General features: G+C 37.1%; 1 protein-coding gene across 2 annotated transcripts in view; it reads left to right on the top strand.

Moving 5' to 3' along the window:
• Positions 1 to 16,162, top strand: part of ATG3 (autophagy related 3) — a 38,742-nt gene extending 22,580 nt beyond the window's left edge. For both annotated transcript variants that reach the window (XM_088836931.1, XM_055422485.1), the window contains exons 5-12: positions 285 to 392; positions 4,567 to 4,616; positions 6,828 to 6,909; positions 11,077 to 11,111; positions 11,602 to 11,757; positions 12,493 to 12,620; positions 14,321 to 14,389; positions 15,894 to 16,162. In XM_088836931.1, the coding sequence (XP_088693057.1) occupies positions 285 to 392; positions 4,567 to 4,616; positions 6,828 to 6,909; positions 11,077 to 11,111; positions 11,602 to 11,757; positions 12,493 to 12,620; positions 14,321 to 14,389; positions 15,894 to 15,975 (710 nt within the window). In that variant the 3' untranslated portion in view covers positions 15,976 to 16,162. The remainder of the gene's footprint in view (positions 1 to 284; positions 393 to 4,566; positions 4,617 to 6,827; positions 6,910 to 11,076; positions 11,112 to 11,601; positions 11,758 to 12,492; positions 12,621 to 14,320; positions 14,390 to 15,893) is intronic.
• Positions 16,163 to 16,401: the final 239 nt, after the last annotated feature.

Genomic DNA, 16,401 nt, shown 5'->3' with positions numbered 1-16,401 from the left:
GATCACAGATCATAAAGGTAGAGAATACTTTGAACACTCTAGTGACTCTTAGAGCCTTTCTGCTTGTCCTCTCACAAGCTATTTAGGGAAAGATAAGTGTCCTCAAATAATTATGTGTCTGTGGGTTGAGTGTAACTCTTAAATACTCTTATTAGAAATAAAATATAATATTTATTTAATATTTTGGTGGTAGGAGTATATTTTATGGAATAAACTCTCTTTTTAAAATGGATTTACAGGAAGCAGAATATATCCTAGTAACTGCCCTTTCCATTTCTTTATAGTTCCATGCTACAAGCGGTGTAAACAGATGGAATATTCAGATGAATTGGAAGCTATCATTGAAGAAGATGATGGCGATGGGGGATGGGTAGATACTTATCATAATACAGGTAAAAGGAGAATTGAATGGCATGTGTTTAATTTGTTTTAAACTCTTTTGCAATCTTTTATAACAGCCTTGATTTTAAAAAAAAAGAAAGTAACACAAGGCATAGTTTTGAACCAGAAGATTTTTACCTGAAAAGAAGCTGGAGAACAAATCAGGAACAAATGCCCTTGGAGTGTACCACTTTCTACAGTACCGTGCTACTTGCCACTGCCACTGCTGCTGCTAAGTCGCTTCAGTCGTGTCTGACTGTGCGACCCCACAGACGGAAGCCCGCCGCTACGCTGCCAAATATACCATGAAGGCAAAATTATTGCTCTCAGTTGAGATTCACTGTAGTAGTCAGAGGGCTAAATAATCTGCACAGGAAAAAGTACCTCTTAAGTTCGTTTTTCCTCTGCTCTGAGTAAAGGACACTGCCATCTGTTTCCTTAGATGATTCGGAAATAGATTCAGGACTTGAGTTCCTTGATTTGAAGCTTTCTTGTTCCTTAATGAGTTGAATATTGTTATGTCAAGGCCTAGAGAAAATAGCAGCTTGAACAACTTCTTAAAATAATTTCAGAATCATCCTCTTTCCTCAACTGAGTAGTGCTGTTAGACTTTTTGTATGTTTTTTCCCCTGCATCTTTCCAAAATCTTTCCATTTTTCTGTTTTTGTCTTCATTACTGGAAGATGTGGATGGCACATCTGTAAGAAATTGCCTGTTGATAGAGTAGAGCCACTAGTTATAGCACTATGTTTCTGATATCAAGTCAGTGAGCCTCTCAGTTGTCCAGTTGTATTCCTTAATCCCTGTCCCAGAATCCAGGTGCATACTTACAAAGGTATTCATCACAGAGATAAGCAGGTGTTGGAATGATTGTGCTGTGCTGTCCTTAGTCACTCAGTTGTGTCCAATTCTTTGAGCCCCCATGGACTGTAGCCTGCCAGGCCCCTCTGACAATGGGGATTCTCCAGGCCAGAATACTAGAGTGGGTTGCCGGATATCCCTTCCTCCAGGGGATCTACCCAACCCAGGAATTGAACCAGGTCTCCACATTGCAGGCAGATTCTTTATGGTCTGAGCCACCAGGATAGCCCAAGAATACTAGAGTGGGTAGCCTGTCCCTTCTCCAGGGCATCTTCCTGACTCAGGAATCAAACTGGTGTGTCCTGCATCGCAGGCAGATTCTTCACCCGCTAAGCCATTGGGGTAGTCCTTACATGATTGTGGAAGCTAGCAGTTTTGAAATGTAACGGGCCGGCTCCAGTCTTACTGAAGACTAGTAATGGTCAGTTGATACCACTAGAGTCTGAGGCCAGTCTGGAAGCAGAGTTAATTCCTCTAGAGACTCAGTCTGTTTTTCTTTTTTTTTTTTTCGGTTGTTTTATTTTTTTTTTTTTTGTAATTAATTTTTTATTGGAGGCAAATTATTTTACAATATTATATTGGTTGGTTTTGCCATACATTGACATGAATTCGCCCCGGGTTTACATAAGTTCCCCCTCCTGAACCCCCCTCCCACCTCCCTCCTCCCTTTATCCTCCCTCTGGGTCATCTCTGCATGCCAGCCCCAAGCATCCTATAACATGCATTGACCCTGAACTAGTGATTCGTTTCACATATGACAACATACGTGTTTCAATGCCATTCTCCCAAATCATCCCACCCTCACCCTCTCCCACAGAGTCCCAAAGACTGTTCTATACATCTGTGTCTCTTTTGCTGTCTCGTATACAGGGTTATCATTTGCATCTTTCTAAATTCCATATATATTCGTTAGTATGCTGTATTGGTGTTTTTCTTTCTGGCTTACTTCACTCTGTATAATAGGCTCCAGTTTCATCCACCTCATTAGAACTGATTCAAATGTATTCTTTTTAATGGCTGAATAATAGTCCATTGTGTATATGTACCAAAGCTTTCTTATCCATTCGTCTGCAGATGGACATCTAGGTTGCTTCCATGTCCTGGCTATTACAAACAGTGCTGCAGTGAACACTGGAGTACATGTGTCTCTTTCAATTCTGGTTTCCTCGGTGTGTATGCCCAGGAGTGCGATTGCTGGATCATATGGCAGTTCTATTTCCAGTTTTTTGAGGAATCTCCACACTGTTCTCCATAGTGGCTGTACTAGTTTGCATTCCCACCAACAGTCTAAGAGGGTTCCTTTCTCTCCACATCCTCTTTTTTCTTAAGAAAAAAAAGTCTCTTATTAAGAAAAAAAGTCTTAAGTGACTAAGTGTCTTTTTCTTAACCATCTGCTGATTGAATGAGGCTCACCTACATTATGGAGAGTGATCTGCTTTACTCTAAGTATACTGATTTAAGTGTTAAGCACTTTTTAAAAATAACCTTCAGAAGTAACATTTAGACTGCTGTTTGATCAAACTATGGGATACAATAACCTACCAAAGTTGACAATATGTGATTAACCATCACAACTGATACAGTGTTACCTTCATTAGAATCCTTTCAGCTTTCTTTTTCTTTTCCAATATGTCCTCCTTTTAGGAGAGTCTGATTTAATGGGATGCTACTGCATTATATTTAGATGGATTGAAGAGGTTTATTTTCTTTGTTTCTGTGAAGTAGTCTCAGTGAGTTGTAATAGAAATCGATTATGTTAATAATCATACCTATTATAAATAATTTCTAGAAAAACTCAGTTCAGTTCAGTTCAGTTCAGTTCAGTCGCTCAGTCGTGTCCGACTCTCCGCGACCCCATGAATCACAGCACGCCAGGCCTCCCTGTCCATCACCAACTCCCGGAGTTCACTCAAACTCATGTCCATCGAGTCGGTGATGCCATCCAGCCATCTCATTCTCCGTCGTCCCCTTCTCCTCCCGCCCCCAACCTTTCCCAGCATCAGAGTCTTTTCCAGTGAGTCAACTCGTCGCATGAGGTGGCCAAAGTATTGCAGTTTCAGCTTTAGCATCAGTCCCTCCAATGAACATCCAGGATTGATCTCCTCTAGAATGGACTGGTTGGATCTCCTTGCAGTATAAGGGACTCTCAAGAGTCTTCTCCAACACCACAGTTCAAAAGCATCGATTCTTCGGCGATCAGCCTTCTTCACAGTCCAACTCTCACATCCATACATGACCACGGGAAAAACCATTACCTTGACTAGACGGACCTTGGTTGGCAAAGTAATGTCTCTGCTTTTTAATATACTATCAAGGTTGGTCATAACTTTCCTTCCAAGGAGCAAGCGTCTTTTAATTTCTACTCTGATATAAAAGCTTTATGCTCGAGTTGTGGATTGTGACTGACATTTTCTATTTGAAAGTAAGTTTTTGGATTGGATGTATTGAACGGATACATCAAAGCTTCAGAAGATAAAGGAGCAAAGCATATTTTGTGTTTAGGGTTTTTTTTTTTCTTTACTGTTTCCCATCCTTGTTGAATCATTTGAAAACACTGATGGATATTTTGAATTAGAAATATTATTTAGCTGATTTAGGATCCTGCCATCTTCTTAATGTCACCTTCATGGAGATAAGTGGTTTCCAAGGTAGTTGCTTAATGAGGTTCAGTGGACAGAGCATTGAACCGAAAAGCAGATGTGGGTTTGAATCCCAGGTTCTTCATGTAACTGTAAGATTTATACAAGTTTCTTTCTCTGGAGACTTCATTTCTTTATAGGGAGAAACCATTACTGTGACTACCTTACAAAATAGTGTTTGTGAGGACTATATAAAATATAAAAGCAGTAAAATAGGAAGTCTCATATAAATCTGATGTGATATTACTTCCTTTGGATGTCCTAGATCTCTGAGGCAAATAGCATATTTAACATAACCATTATGTTATTGAGAAAATTTCGTTGCAGGTTGTATGACCCCTATAGTCTCTTTACTTTCTGAGAATATTTATTTTGATAGGCTCACACAAGGAAAGTAAATAAAATAAATGAAGGATACTAAATGAGGAAAGATAGGCTAGGATAATTTATGGTAAAATATTAAACTGATATTTTAAAAGTTATTATTCTTAATTTTGAGAAGTACCTTTGTGATCATTTATTCCTATTAGAGTTCATTTGTAGAAGTGCTGCTAACATTGCTTTCTCATTTCAGAGAACTTTCAGAATTTAGATAATGTTAAAAGTGTTTTTATATTGCTCAAATCAAGTAAATTGAAGATCTTTACGACTTAATTTTAGTTATTTTCTGCTGAATTTTAAACAGGTATTGGAGGAATAACCGAAGCAGTTAAGGAGATTACACTGGAAAGCAAGGTAATGGTTAATTAGTTATGTTTTTAAATTCAGTGACCTAGTTATTTGCTTGTATATTTACTTTGAGGTTATTCATATCATTCATATGCAAACTCTTACTATCAGTATTTATTATCAACTCTTTTAAATTCCAGCTATTTTATTTCCTCTCATTTTTCTGCATCAGCATACCAAAACACTACTGTTTCCCAGAGCTTCTCTTTTCTTTACTCTGTCAAATGGTTAAGAAAAACATTTTCTGAGACTGTAACTGGTTAAAATCTATAAACTTTTACTATTTGGGACGATTTCTAGGGCAGTTTATAAGAAATGGCTTTTTATTTTTAAACAGAAGTCCCACACATTCTGTAGGTGAAGGTTTTTGAGGGGATTTACTTACTTGCTGATTACTGTAATAGATTGCTGATAATATCGTGTTTAAATTTGTAGTTTAAACATTGTCTTAAGCAGTTTATTCATTTCTTCTGAAGTTTCTTAATTTACTGCTAACTTGAGGGGTTTTTGTTTTTTGTTCTGTTTTTAATTTTGAAAATTTAAAGGAAGCTTTATAGCATCCAAAATCATGACGTTTTGAATGAATGAAAGCTAAATCAGTTGGGTTATATTATACAGTTTATTTGAAGGAAGGGTAAAAATATACAATTGTGTAGAAATTTTCTGCTTGAAACTTTTCAGTTAATTTAGACTATCTATATTAGCTTTTCATTTCTAAAGAATGATTACAGTTGTCTTCATATTTTTATATAGTTGTTTGAAATAATATGAAATAATGGAAAACACTTTCACCTTTATATTTTCTTAACTATTTTGTTAAATAGTCCATTCTCTTAGAGGATAGAATATTTGACAGAGTAACCATTCTTTTTGTCTTTCTGAAACAGCTGCAGTAGTTCCTAGTTTAAGATAATCATCTTTGTGTGTTTTTGTCATTTGGATCTTTTGGGATTTGTTACTGGGGCTTAACAGAAGGTGTTAAAAACCCAAACAAGGTATTTTCTTATTCTGATGTACAACGTTATGCTTGCTAGGGATTAAGGTTCAGTTCATTAGTCTGAGAATTCATCCTTTTGAAGTTCTGCTTTTTGGAGAATTTGACTAAGGAGAAATTACATAAATGGCTTTGCTGCTTCAGGAGCTCTTGTTTATTCCAGTGATTAATGTGTATGGATCAGACTTTGGGAATAATAAATGGCAGAGTGTGGATCCATTGTTTTGATAGGTTTATGATAAACCCTTTCAGGAATTTTTAATAAATTTAATAATGGTTAATATGGTACTTAGTATTCCACTTGGCATTCTCATGTCTTACTAATGGTTCAGTACTTGGAATAATTTACAACTGGAATTTATCTTCCCTGTCATTTCCTACTTAATACAGAATTTACATGATTTTTTTTCTATAATTTAGTGCTTAGAATACATACTATTAAAATTAGAAATTAGGTGAAACTAAATGTCCAGTTTTTTGACCTACTACATTGACTTCAGATTTTTATTTTTATTTTTTTAAATGTATTTATTTTAATTGGAGGCTAATTACATTATTGTATTTGTTTTGCCATACATTGACATGAATCTGCCCCGGGTGTACATGTGTTCCCCATCTTGAACCCTCCTCCCACCTCCCTCCCCATTCAGATTTTTAGAATATTAATTTTGTGAAAATTGTAATTGTATATTAGGCTTGTCTTTGGTTAGCATTATTTCATTTTAATGCAGATATAGTTAAGTAATTGAACAGAAATCTTATGTGTTATAATAATTGTAATTGCTTAATTCAACCAGGAATGTTTAATTAGAGAATATGATAGTATTTGATTTATAATAATATTAACATGTAAATGCATTGTGATTTATAAATATATATATATATTTCACCTTTAAGTGTATGAGTTAACTTTGAACTGACTTTCTAATACTAGTGAATTGGTTAGCTAGAAATATGTTTTGTCAGAAGTGCAACTGGCAACAATTTTTAAATGACTCCTGGTGCTTCTATGATACTTCTTCTGTTTTTCAGTCACAGTGGTTAGCACATGGTTTTTAATGATCGGTTTGTGGGTTTATCATATGAAGTAGGAGTTTTTTGAGTATAAGAAATATCTCATCATGCTTACTTTTGCAGTGGTTAGCACTTTGCTGGCATGTGGGTGCTCAGTATTTGAACTCATGAACATATTTAAATGATTTTAAATATAATTAATTTCAAAGGACAGCGTAAAACTCCAAGATTGCCCAGCTTTATGTGAGGAGGAGGAAGAGGAAGATGAAGGAGAAGCTGCAGATATGGAAGGTATTTGTGTTACGGATTTGTTTTAATCACAATAGAGTATTGATTGTAGAATATATGTTATTGGTGTGGATTAAGAATTCTACTTTATTGAGTTCTGAATTTTAACATTTAACAGCCTAGAGAGGATTTGTTTAGTTTAAATTTAATCAGTGCTGAACTTATCTTGCTCTTGGACTTTACCCAGAGCATGGCCTTGATAGCATTATTTCTGCTGGATCAGTATTGATCGTAAATATTTAATGCTGGAGACAGCCACAAGATACAGATTCTTAAACTAATTACTAAATTCTTTCAGAACAGAAGAAAATTTGTTCAGGGATTTAGTATTTTCTTTTTCATTTTTGGTAGCATCTTACTACTTAAACCTTATGATAGTTATTCTTAATGGGGCTTTTTGAACTATATGGAATCCTCCCACTGCTTCCTGAGAATCTGAAGTTCCTTCCTAGGATTGCCAGTTGAGAGTTGAGACTTAATGTGTTAGTGAATCATTGTTACAAGAGATTGAAACCCGTTGTACTAACAGAACATGGTATAATACAGGTCTAAAAGTATATGGCTATTCAAAACTTCATACTTCATTAGCATGATAATATTCTATATGAAATTTCAGATATTTAAAATTAGATGGAAGAAATTGCTGTTACCAGGACAACCTCTCTGTTAAGCCCAGTCTGTCTTTATAATACGACTTCTCTGTATATTTGTTTGATTCTGTTAACCTTTTCCCTTGTTTTTTATGACATGGGATTTTCCTCTTCCTTCCTTGACTGTTTAAGTCTTCTTCCCAGGCTCTTTTACTTCTGCTTAGCTGTTAAATGTTGCTATTTTCTGGTGTTTCACTGTCTTTTTCTGCTCACTCCCTGCACTCCCAGGTAGATTTTTATCTACTCTTGTAACTTCTGTAATTGGAGACTGTAGTCTGGCAGGAAGAATGGTGTGTAAACTGCATTAGATTTTTTTTGAGAGTTTAAATATGAATATATGTATGTACCAAGAGAGGGTTCAGTTCAGTTCAGTCGCTCAGTCGTGTCCGACTCTCCGCGACCGCATGAATCACAGCACGCCAGGCCTCCCTGTCCATCACCAAATCCCAGAGTTCACTCAAACTCATGTCCACAGAGTCGGTGATGCCATCCAGCCATCTCACTCTCGGTCGTCCCCTTCTCCTCCCGCCCCCAACCTTTCCCAGCATCAGGGTCTTTTCCAGTGAGTCAACTCGTCGCATGAGGTGGCCAAAGTATTGCAGCTTCAGCCTCAGCATCAGTCCTTCCAATGAACACCCAGGATTGATCTCCCTTAGAATGGACTGGTTGGATCTCCTGGCGGTACGAGGGACTCTCAAGAGTCTTCTCCAACACCACAGTTCAAAAGCATCAATTCTTTGGCAGAGAGGTTAGCAGTTGGAAAAAGGAAGAGAATATGAAAAATGACAGGGCAGGCATTTTGGAGGCTGTAAGGTGGCCAAATCCCCCCAGTACCTAGAATTTAGTGAGATAGAATGTAGAAGTAGAAAGTAGTATCTGTAGAGATGGCAAGGGTGTTTGCTGAAGAGGCGGCGGCAGCTTAGCCTAATCAACCAGAGTAGCCTTGACTTAAAAAGTGAAAGTGTTAGTTGCTGAGTTGTGTCTGACTGTGACCTCATGGGTTGGACTGTAGCCTGCCAGTCTCCTCTGTCCACGGGGATTCTCCAGGCATACTGGAGTGGGTTACCATGTCCTTCTCCAGGGCATCTTCCCAACCCAGGGATCAAACCCAGGTCTCCTACATTGCAGGAAGATTCTTTTACCATCTGAGCCACCAGGGAAGCCTTTGACTTAAAAAGTCCCTTTCAAAAAGAATAAGTACTTTTCAGTTTTGTTTCCTAAATTACTTTTGAGCTTCCATGAAACCTAGCTGTATGTCTGTTCCTGGATTCTAGTGAGAATTTTATCCTTAATTCCATGTATGCTCCTATTCGTTGAAGAAATCCAGATGAGTTTACTTGTAACCAAAATTGATCACAGGAACCTCATATACCGTGTCTACGCTCAAGACATCCACGTCTAAACCCCAGCTCAGATCTACTTGTTTAGATTCATTTCCACGTGGAAGTTTCATAGTTGTCAGACCACCTTCTTGCACAAATGCTCATTTCTGGATTCTGTCTCTGAATGGTATACAGTTGTCAAGTTGGAGCAGGAAACCTTATGAATAAAGTACTGTTTTAGTACTTCAGTACTTTGGCCACCTGATGTGAAGAACTGACTCATAAGAAAAGACCCTGATGCTAGGCACGATTGAAGACAGGAGGAGAAGGGGATGACAGAGGATGAGATGGTTGGATGGTGTCACTAACTTGATGGACAGGAGCTTGAGCAGGCTTCGGGAGTTGGTGATGGATAGGGAAGCCCGGTGTGCTGCAGTCTGTGCAGTCACAAAGAGTTGGACATGACTGAGCAGTTGAACTGAACAGTTTTTAGAGTTCAAGCTATAGAATTGCCTTAAATATCTGACCACCGTCTAGTATGTTTGTTACATTTCCCTTGGATAGAATTAAAGAATTCCTATATATGGAATTTTGCTTAAAAAGTGTCATTGATACATAATAGTTAATTTTCATCCATTTTTCAGCAAATATTTATTGAGCAAGACAGTATCTATATATAAGATACTACGTTTGGTGCTGGAGATAAAGCGGTAGACATGATCTCACAGAGATAATATTTGATATAGGAACACAGACAAAAACAATAGATAAAACATAAACTGTCTCAGATGGTTATATATGTTAGGGAGAAAAGTAAAGGCAGGCAGAGATAGAGAATCTTGTCATAAGATGAGTGTTGTAATTTTTAAATAGGTTGGTTAAGAGAAACTTTACTGAGGATATGCCTTTTGAGTATAGCCTGACAAGAAGTAAGCGGACAAGCTGTTTGATTATCTGAGGAAGAGTGCAAAGGCCCTGAAGTGGGAACATATATGACTTACATAAATACTGCAAGGAGGCTCCTATGTTTAGAGAGGTGTGAGGAGAGGGTAGTAAGGCATGGAGTTAGAGAGGTAACCTGGGAACAAGATGGTGTAGGGCCCTGGCTTTAACTCTGAGATGAGAAGCTGTTGGGGTTTTTTTTAAGTAAAGGAACAACAGAATGAGATTTTAAGATCTCAAAAGAATCGCTGTGACTGCAGTGTTGAGAATAAATACTGAAGGGGTTTGGGACAACAGTTAGGCATCTATTTTGATAATCTAGGCAAGAAATGACTGTGACATGGGCTTAGGTGGTAACTGGGGGTGATGAGAAACTGAAGATTCTAGGTATTTTGAGGGTAGGGCCAAAAGAGTATCTGTTGCTGGATTGAATGTGACATGAGTGGTCACATGTGACTCCAGGGTTTGTGACCTGAGTATGCAGAAAGATGTTATTCAGATGGGGAGTGAATGGCTTTGGAGGGGAAGTCAGGAGCTCAGTTTTTGATATGTGATACTTGTGCTGCCCCCTAGTCATTCATTCGAGTCATAAATAAACAATTGGGTATCAATGTTTGCAGTAAGGGAATAAATTCAAGAGTCATCAGCATTTAAAGTCATTGGGACTAGATGAAATCTTCAAGGGAGTTGGTGTGGATGAAGAAGAGGCAAGTTTCAAAAACAGCTTTTGGTTACTGTAGATGTTGAACAGGACCAGCATAGGAGATAGTGAAGGAAAAGTTAGTGAGGTGGGAGTAAAGCCAGGAAAATGTAGTATCTTAAAGGCTGAGGAAGGAAAAGTTTGCAAGGAAGAAGAAATAAATCAAGACAAGTGTTCTTAAGAGGTCAATTAAGATGAAAACCGGGAATTTACCACTGGATTCAGCAAGTAGAAGTCACTGATGACCTTAACAAGCTTGTCTTATGCAGTTATATAAGTATCTTTGCATACCCTATGGAGTCACCAAGGACTCTGCAGTGTTATCCTGCCAGTTGGTATTAGTAATAGATCAAGCCTTAAGTATGCGAACTTTCTCTGGCACTGTTAGGTAAAGTACCTGCTTCTTTAGAAATATAGAATTAGCTCTCTCATTTATTCAATATCTTCAGTCCAAACTAAAGCAAAAACCCAGGTTTTGCATTCTCTGAAGTAATATGTAATTTGGCTTAGGAAATTATTTTGCTCTTGATTAATCTTTTGTTGCTTTTTATAACAGAATATGAAGAGAGTGGATTGTTGGAAACAGATGAGGTTTGTAAATCGAGTTTTCTTTAATTTTTAGCTAGTAAACTTGGAGATTAGTGTTCCTACTATCTTAATCTATCAAATGAGTTTTTTATGTGTACGTTGTTTATAGCATATAACATTTTAGCTTTGAATTTTGTTATATCTGCTGTTGGCAATGGCAAGCCACTCCTGTGCTCTTGCCTAGAAAATCCCATGGACAGAGGAGCCTGGTGGGCTACTGTGCATGGGGTCGCTACTAGTCGGACAAGACTGAACGACTTCACTTTCACACATTGGAGAAGGAAATGGCAACCCACTCCAGTGTTCTTGCCTGGAGAATCCTACGGACGGGAGAGCCTGGTGGGCTGCCGTCTATGGGGTCGCACAGAGTCGGACACGACTGAAGCGACGCAGCAGCAGCAGCTGTTGAATAAAAAATACATAGGATGGGAAGATTTGCTGAAACACCACATAGTGATTTTAATGGTTGTAAATTTTTCTCCACTGTTACTAGGCTACTCTAGATACAAGGAAAATAGTAGAAGCTTGTAAAGCTAAAACTGATGCTGGAGGTGAAGATGCTATTTTGCAAACCAGAACTTATGACCTTTACATCACATATGATAAATATTACCAGACACCAAGACTATGGTTGTTCGGCTATGATGAGGTAAAAAGAAAAATTTGTTTTAGTGTAAATATTTAAAATTTGAGAGTTGAATTCTTTTGTCATTAAGTCCATGGGTATATATTTTGGCCTTTAAAGTTTTAGGAATCATTTGTTTCGTAATTTTGTGATTAATGTTGAATTTGATTCTTATTTTGAAGAAACTAGGAATTATTCAATGTGAAACACTGCTAAGGATTAAACAGAAATAGTCTGTTAACATTTATTCCTTGGTCCCTAGAGCTTACCCCTTCGAAATGTGAGGAAAATTGAAGTTGGTGTGTTATATTAAATTTTGTTTGGGATTAGAGATAGATATTTGCAGAATGATCATATTGCATGTGAGGTTTTTTTCCCTGTAGACTTTCACTTAATTGAATTAAAGGAAAACTAAAAATAAAATTAACTTGTTTAACCTGTCATTCCAATGACTATAAATGGAAAACAAATAGACCTAAAAGATGTTATAAAGTTATAAAACGTTTTGATAGCTTTGAGCTTGCCTTTTTGCGGACTTTTTTCTGTATTGGATGATAGCTGAGGTCACATAGCCTTGATGGACAGACTCTCCTCCCTGCCTACTTGGTACTTTGCCCCAGATAATCTGGTGATTCTAAATAGTATAGAATTTGAAATTGCAAATGATGTGGAAGGTGGGGCTAAGTATATTTATAAAGACTAAAGTTTAGGCCTAAAAGTTTTTAAACAGTAATTTCAAAGCATTTTTTGTGGTTTCAGCAACGGCAGCCTTTAACAGTTGAGCACATGTACGAAGACATCAGTCAAGATCATGTGAAGAAAACAGTGACCATTGAAAATCACCCTCATCTCCCACCGCCTCCTATGTGTTCAGTTCACCCATGCAGGTGTGTGTGTGTACACTTCACGGATTTACCACTTGAGAGTCTGTATAAACAGTGTCTGAACAGAAAAAAATTTACTTCATAAATAAAGTTCTATTGTCTTCCTTAGAAATGTTCTTGTATTTAAGTAATATATAAGGCAAAAAAAATATCAATTTCTTCTGAGTTTCAGTTGATTAGGAATAGTTTTTTGTTTTTTGTGTGTTGTGTTACAGTATAGGTTTTTGTGATTTTACTCCTGTTATTAGCTCTAAGAATATTTTGGAAGATTCTTTTTAGATTAAAAAATACTAATGGTTTGCTCCGTTGTGATATCTTTCTGTGAATGTGCAATATAAAGTTAACTTTGTGCTTTTTCTAGGTGACATATTAATCTCCTTTTATTGGTTAGTGAAGGGAGATGTGTGCAAAATTTCTATTCTCCTCTACTTTTCAGTTAAGTTTCCAACCCTACCAAATCAAGTACATTTTATAATTTGGTATTTCTTTGTATCAGTGTGTTTTCACAGGGCTAAAAAAGTGAAACTGAGTCTTATCTACATAATCAAGGCATTTTAGGCCTTGCCATTGGCTGCTTCAGATTATGTCTTCATATTCTCAGGGCCAGTACATTTACTGTCATCTTCTAAGTTGACTGCCTCTGTCCTGAAGGTTGTATTCAGAGAATGAAGTGGTGTTATTTGAGCCAGGATACATATAAAAGTTCATTTCTTCTGTATGATGCCCTTACTCAGTTAATTTGCTCAGGTAATTACTCTGATATCACTGTTTTATGTAGCATAGGAGATTCACCAGTTGGCCATGAAAAGATTTGTGGAAAACTTTAGATAAATATCCTTTATATAAAGGCAAAAAAATTTTTTCTAAATAGAATCAGATAATTTTTATCTGAAAAAAAATATATGTGAACTTTGACCAACTGGCTTTTCTTTAACTCAGTTGTGGCTTATTCTCAGTTGAATATTTAAGCAATCAAAATCACAGCATTATAAATACCTCTTTGTTGTTGTTTTTTATCAACCGTTTTCTTGTAACTTTTTTGAATTTGTCTGGTTGGATTCTTGTTTTTTTCTCAGAGCAGAAAGCCCTTGCTCTGTAGTTGTGCCCTGGCATGATTTCCTTTTCTCTGATTTTCTGCCCTACCCCACTTCCACCCCCATTATAGGAAAGCTAACTAGTTCGATTGTGTTCCTTTGTGACTACCATAGCTTTTTAAAATTACCCCCTCCCCCAGTAAAATTGTCTGCATGACTCAACAGTCTGGCTTGTTGGGGAGTTATCCCCCTCCCGTTGCCTGAGTCTGTCCCATCAGAAACACAGGGTTCCAGCTTATCAGTTGCACCGTCCTGCAGCTTCTTTCCTTGGCCCCTCCTCCTCCTCAGCAGTATCCCACATGGGCCACAGCCCCGAGGCCTCCTGACCGAGCACACCTCCTGTACCCCTTCATCCTGGGACACACTAGGCGGGGAGGAGTGGTGGAACTTGCCTTCACCCTCACGGCGCACAAAATAAAGCCACGATGCCAGCTTTGGAAAAAAAAAAAAAAAAGCCTCCAAATTAGGCAGCAAATTAGGGAGGAGAATATTTTACATAGTTACTGTTATATATTAAAATCACTGACAGTAAAAATTTTCACAGACAAAAACTTGCTTTTCCTATTTTGATACAGTTGATCTATACTAATATTTATTCTTTGCATTTAGGCATGCTGAGGTGATGAAGAAAATCATTGAGACTGTTGCAGAAGGAGGGGGAGAACTTGGTGTTCATATGTATCCTTACCTGTCTGTGTATGTGACTAGAGGCAAAGTGCTTCTGGGATTTTTTTCCCCCCTTTTTGAGAAATTTAGCCCTTCATATGTGGAAATCTTAGTGGGAATCTTTATTTGGAAAATGTTCCATTGTGATAGTTCTGGCCTTGTTCAGTTGTTGAGCACATGTCCCTGTGTGAACCAGTTCGCTCTGCTTTGTTACAGAGCTTCAGAGCAATATGTGCTTCTAGGTAGCAGCTTCCCAAGTGCCTTTGTTTGTTCAGAAGGCAATGGCTGAGAGTGTGCAGTTCATAAGTGTTAACACTTGATGGAAAAGAAACTCAAAACGCTTAATCTGTTGATGAAAGATGAGTAACCTCTGAATTTAGAGGATAACGCATGAATATCTTTTCCACAGATATGTTCCTAATTTAGCATGTTATCAAAAGTGTACTTTGCTATCAGGTAAAAAGTAAAGTTGGGTTTTGTCAGTCTGAGATCTCTGAAGTGAAGAAAAGTAACAAGCTCATGAATTCTATTTCAGGTAGTCTTCAAATACAGTATTCTCATTTTCTCCAGATATGAGCACCCGTTTATTTTTCTGGGGTTGACAAGAGGGATTAAGTGAACTACTGGATCCTGAAATACACGTGCCCATAGCTTGGATTTGTGAAAAGCAGCCAAAGTCAATGGTTCAAACACCAAACAGCTGGAATGAGTGGTTCATGCCACTCATTGTTAGATATAGACTGAGGGGTTGCCACTGGCTTGGAACCATAGATAACAGGAGCATTGCCAATAGAATGTGTGTCCCTCAGAGAGATATTGAGCTGGTGTAATAGTGAAACAACCAGGAGTTTTGGGTCCAAACCAGATTTTCATCTCTGTTTTTGAAGCTATATAGCAACTTGGAAGACTCTATGTAATTCTAATTGAGTCATCAATTAAAAATTAAGCTCTTAATGTTTCTAAGTGCAGTGGAACATAGGAAAAAGATTCAGGAATTTGTTAAAGACAGTCCAGTATAGCAGATTCTATGGCCGGTACATATACTAACCAAGAATCAGTCCTTATGGAGGATTTTTACCTATTTTTTGTTCTTTTGCTTCAGTATTTTTATATTCTGAGGCATATTCTGAGTATTCTTCACACTGTCTCATTTTCTAACATACTCTAAAAAACTTATAGGCAGTATGAAAGCCATTTCCCACTCATTTAAATATGTGCAACAGTGTCCTTATTTATATATTAAAATATTTGGGCTAATAAGAACTTGTACTCTTCAAGAAGTCTTAATATGCAAATATTAAATCGGGATAAGTCAGGCATTGTTAAAGTTGTAGAGAGCCTTGTGTTGAATAGACACCAGCTTGCATGAATAATGTTTTTTTTTAATATAATTGATTTAAGATTCTGTCTTCTATGTATTTTCTGAGGAGTTACTGCTTAATAAAATGGATAATTACAATGTTAGCTTAAATCAGAACTATTTACCAATCTATTTTCCTTAGCTAAAAACCTCTAGGTATCTTCTAATTTTCTTGAAATTTGTACAAGCTGTCATTCCAACAATAGAATATGACTACACAAGACACTTCACAATGTAACAAAGAGAGCATAGAATCTATCCTAATTATTGGTTCTGATTTTTAAGGAATTAACCCATAGATGTGACCATTGACCATATTCACCAATATGTACAATTTCTCTAATAAAGAGACTTATGTTTATGCATTAAATAAAAAAAGTTCCACTACCAGCCTTATTTGTTTAATAAAAATGAGTGTAAAGAGACTGTTTTTCTTGCTTCTTATCAAAAAGGTGGTAATAGCATTTTTCTTAAATAATAATTCTTAAAGTGTAGAAATGTATCATACAGAATGATGGTAAGAGTATTTTTGGTTCACATTTATGAGGAAGGTAGTTAAATGTGTATTTGTGTGTGAGAGCTGGGACTAGAAAATACTGAATGCTAGACTCCTTTTCCCTTCTTTCTCTTGCTCTTTGTTCTTTTGTTTTCCCTCTGTCTCCCT

Source organism: Moschus berezovskii, chromosome 1 (assembly GCF_049115385.1).
Source record: "Moschus berezovskii isolate FMDL1 chromosome 1, NW_MosBer_1.0, whole genome shotgun sequence".
In the NCBI taxonomy this organism is placed as follows: Eukaryota; Metazoa; Chordata; class Mammalia; order Artiodactyla; family Moschidae; genus Moschus; species Moschus berezovskii.
The sequence above is the reverse complement of the archived record's forward strand: the minus strand, read 5'-3'. Positions and strand labels throughout refer to the sequence as shown.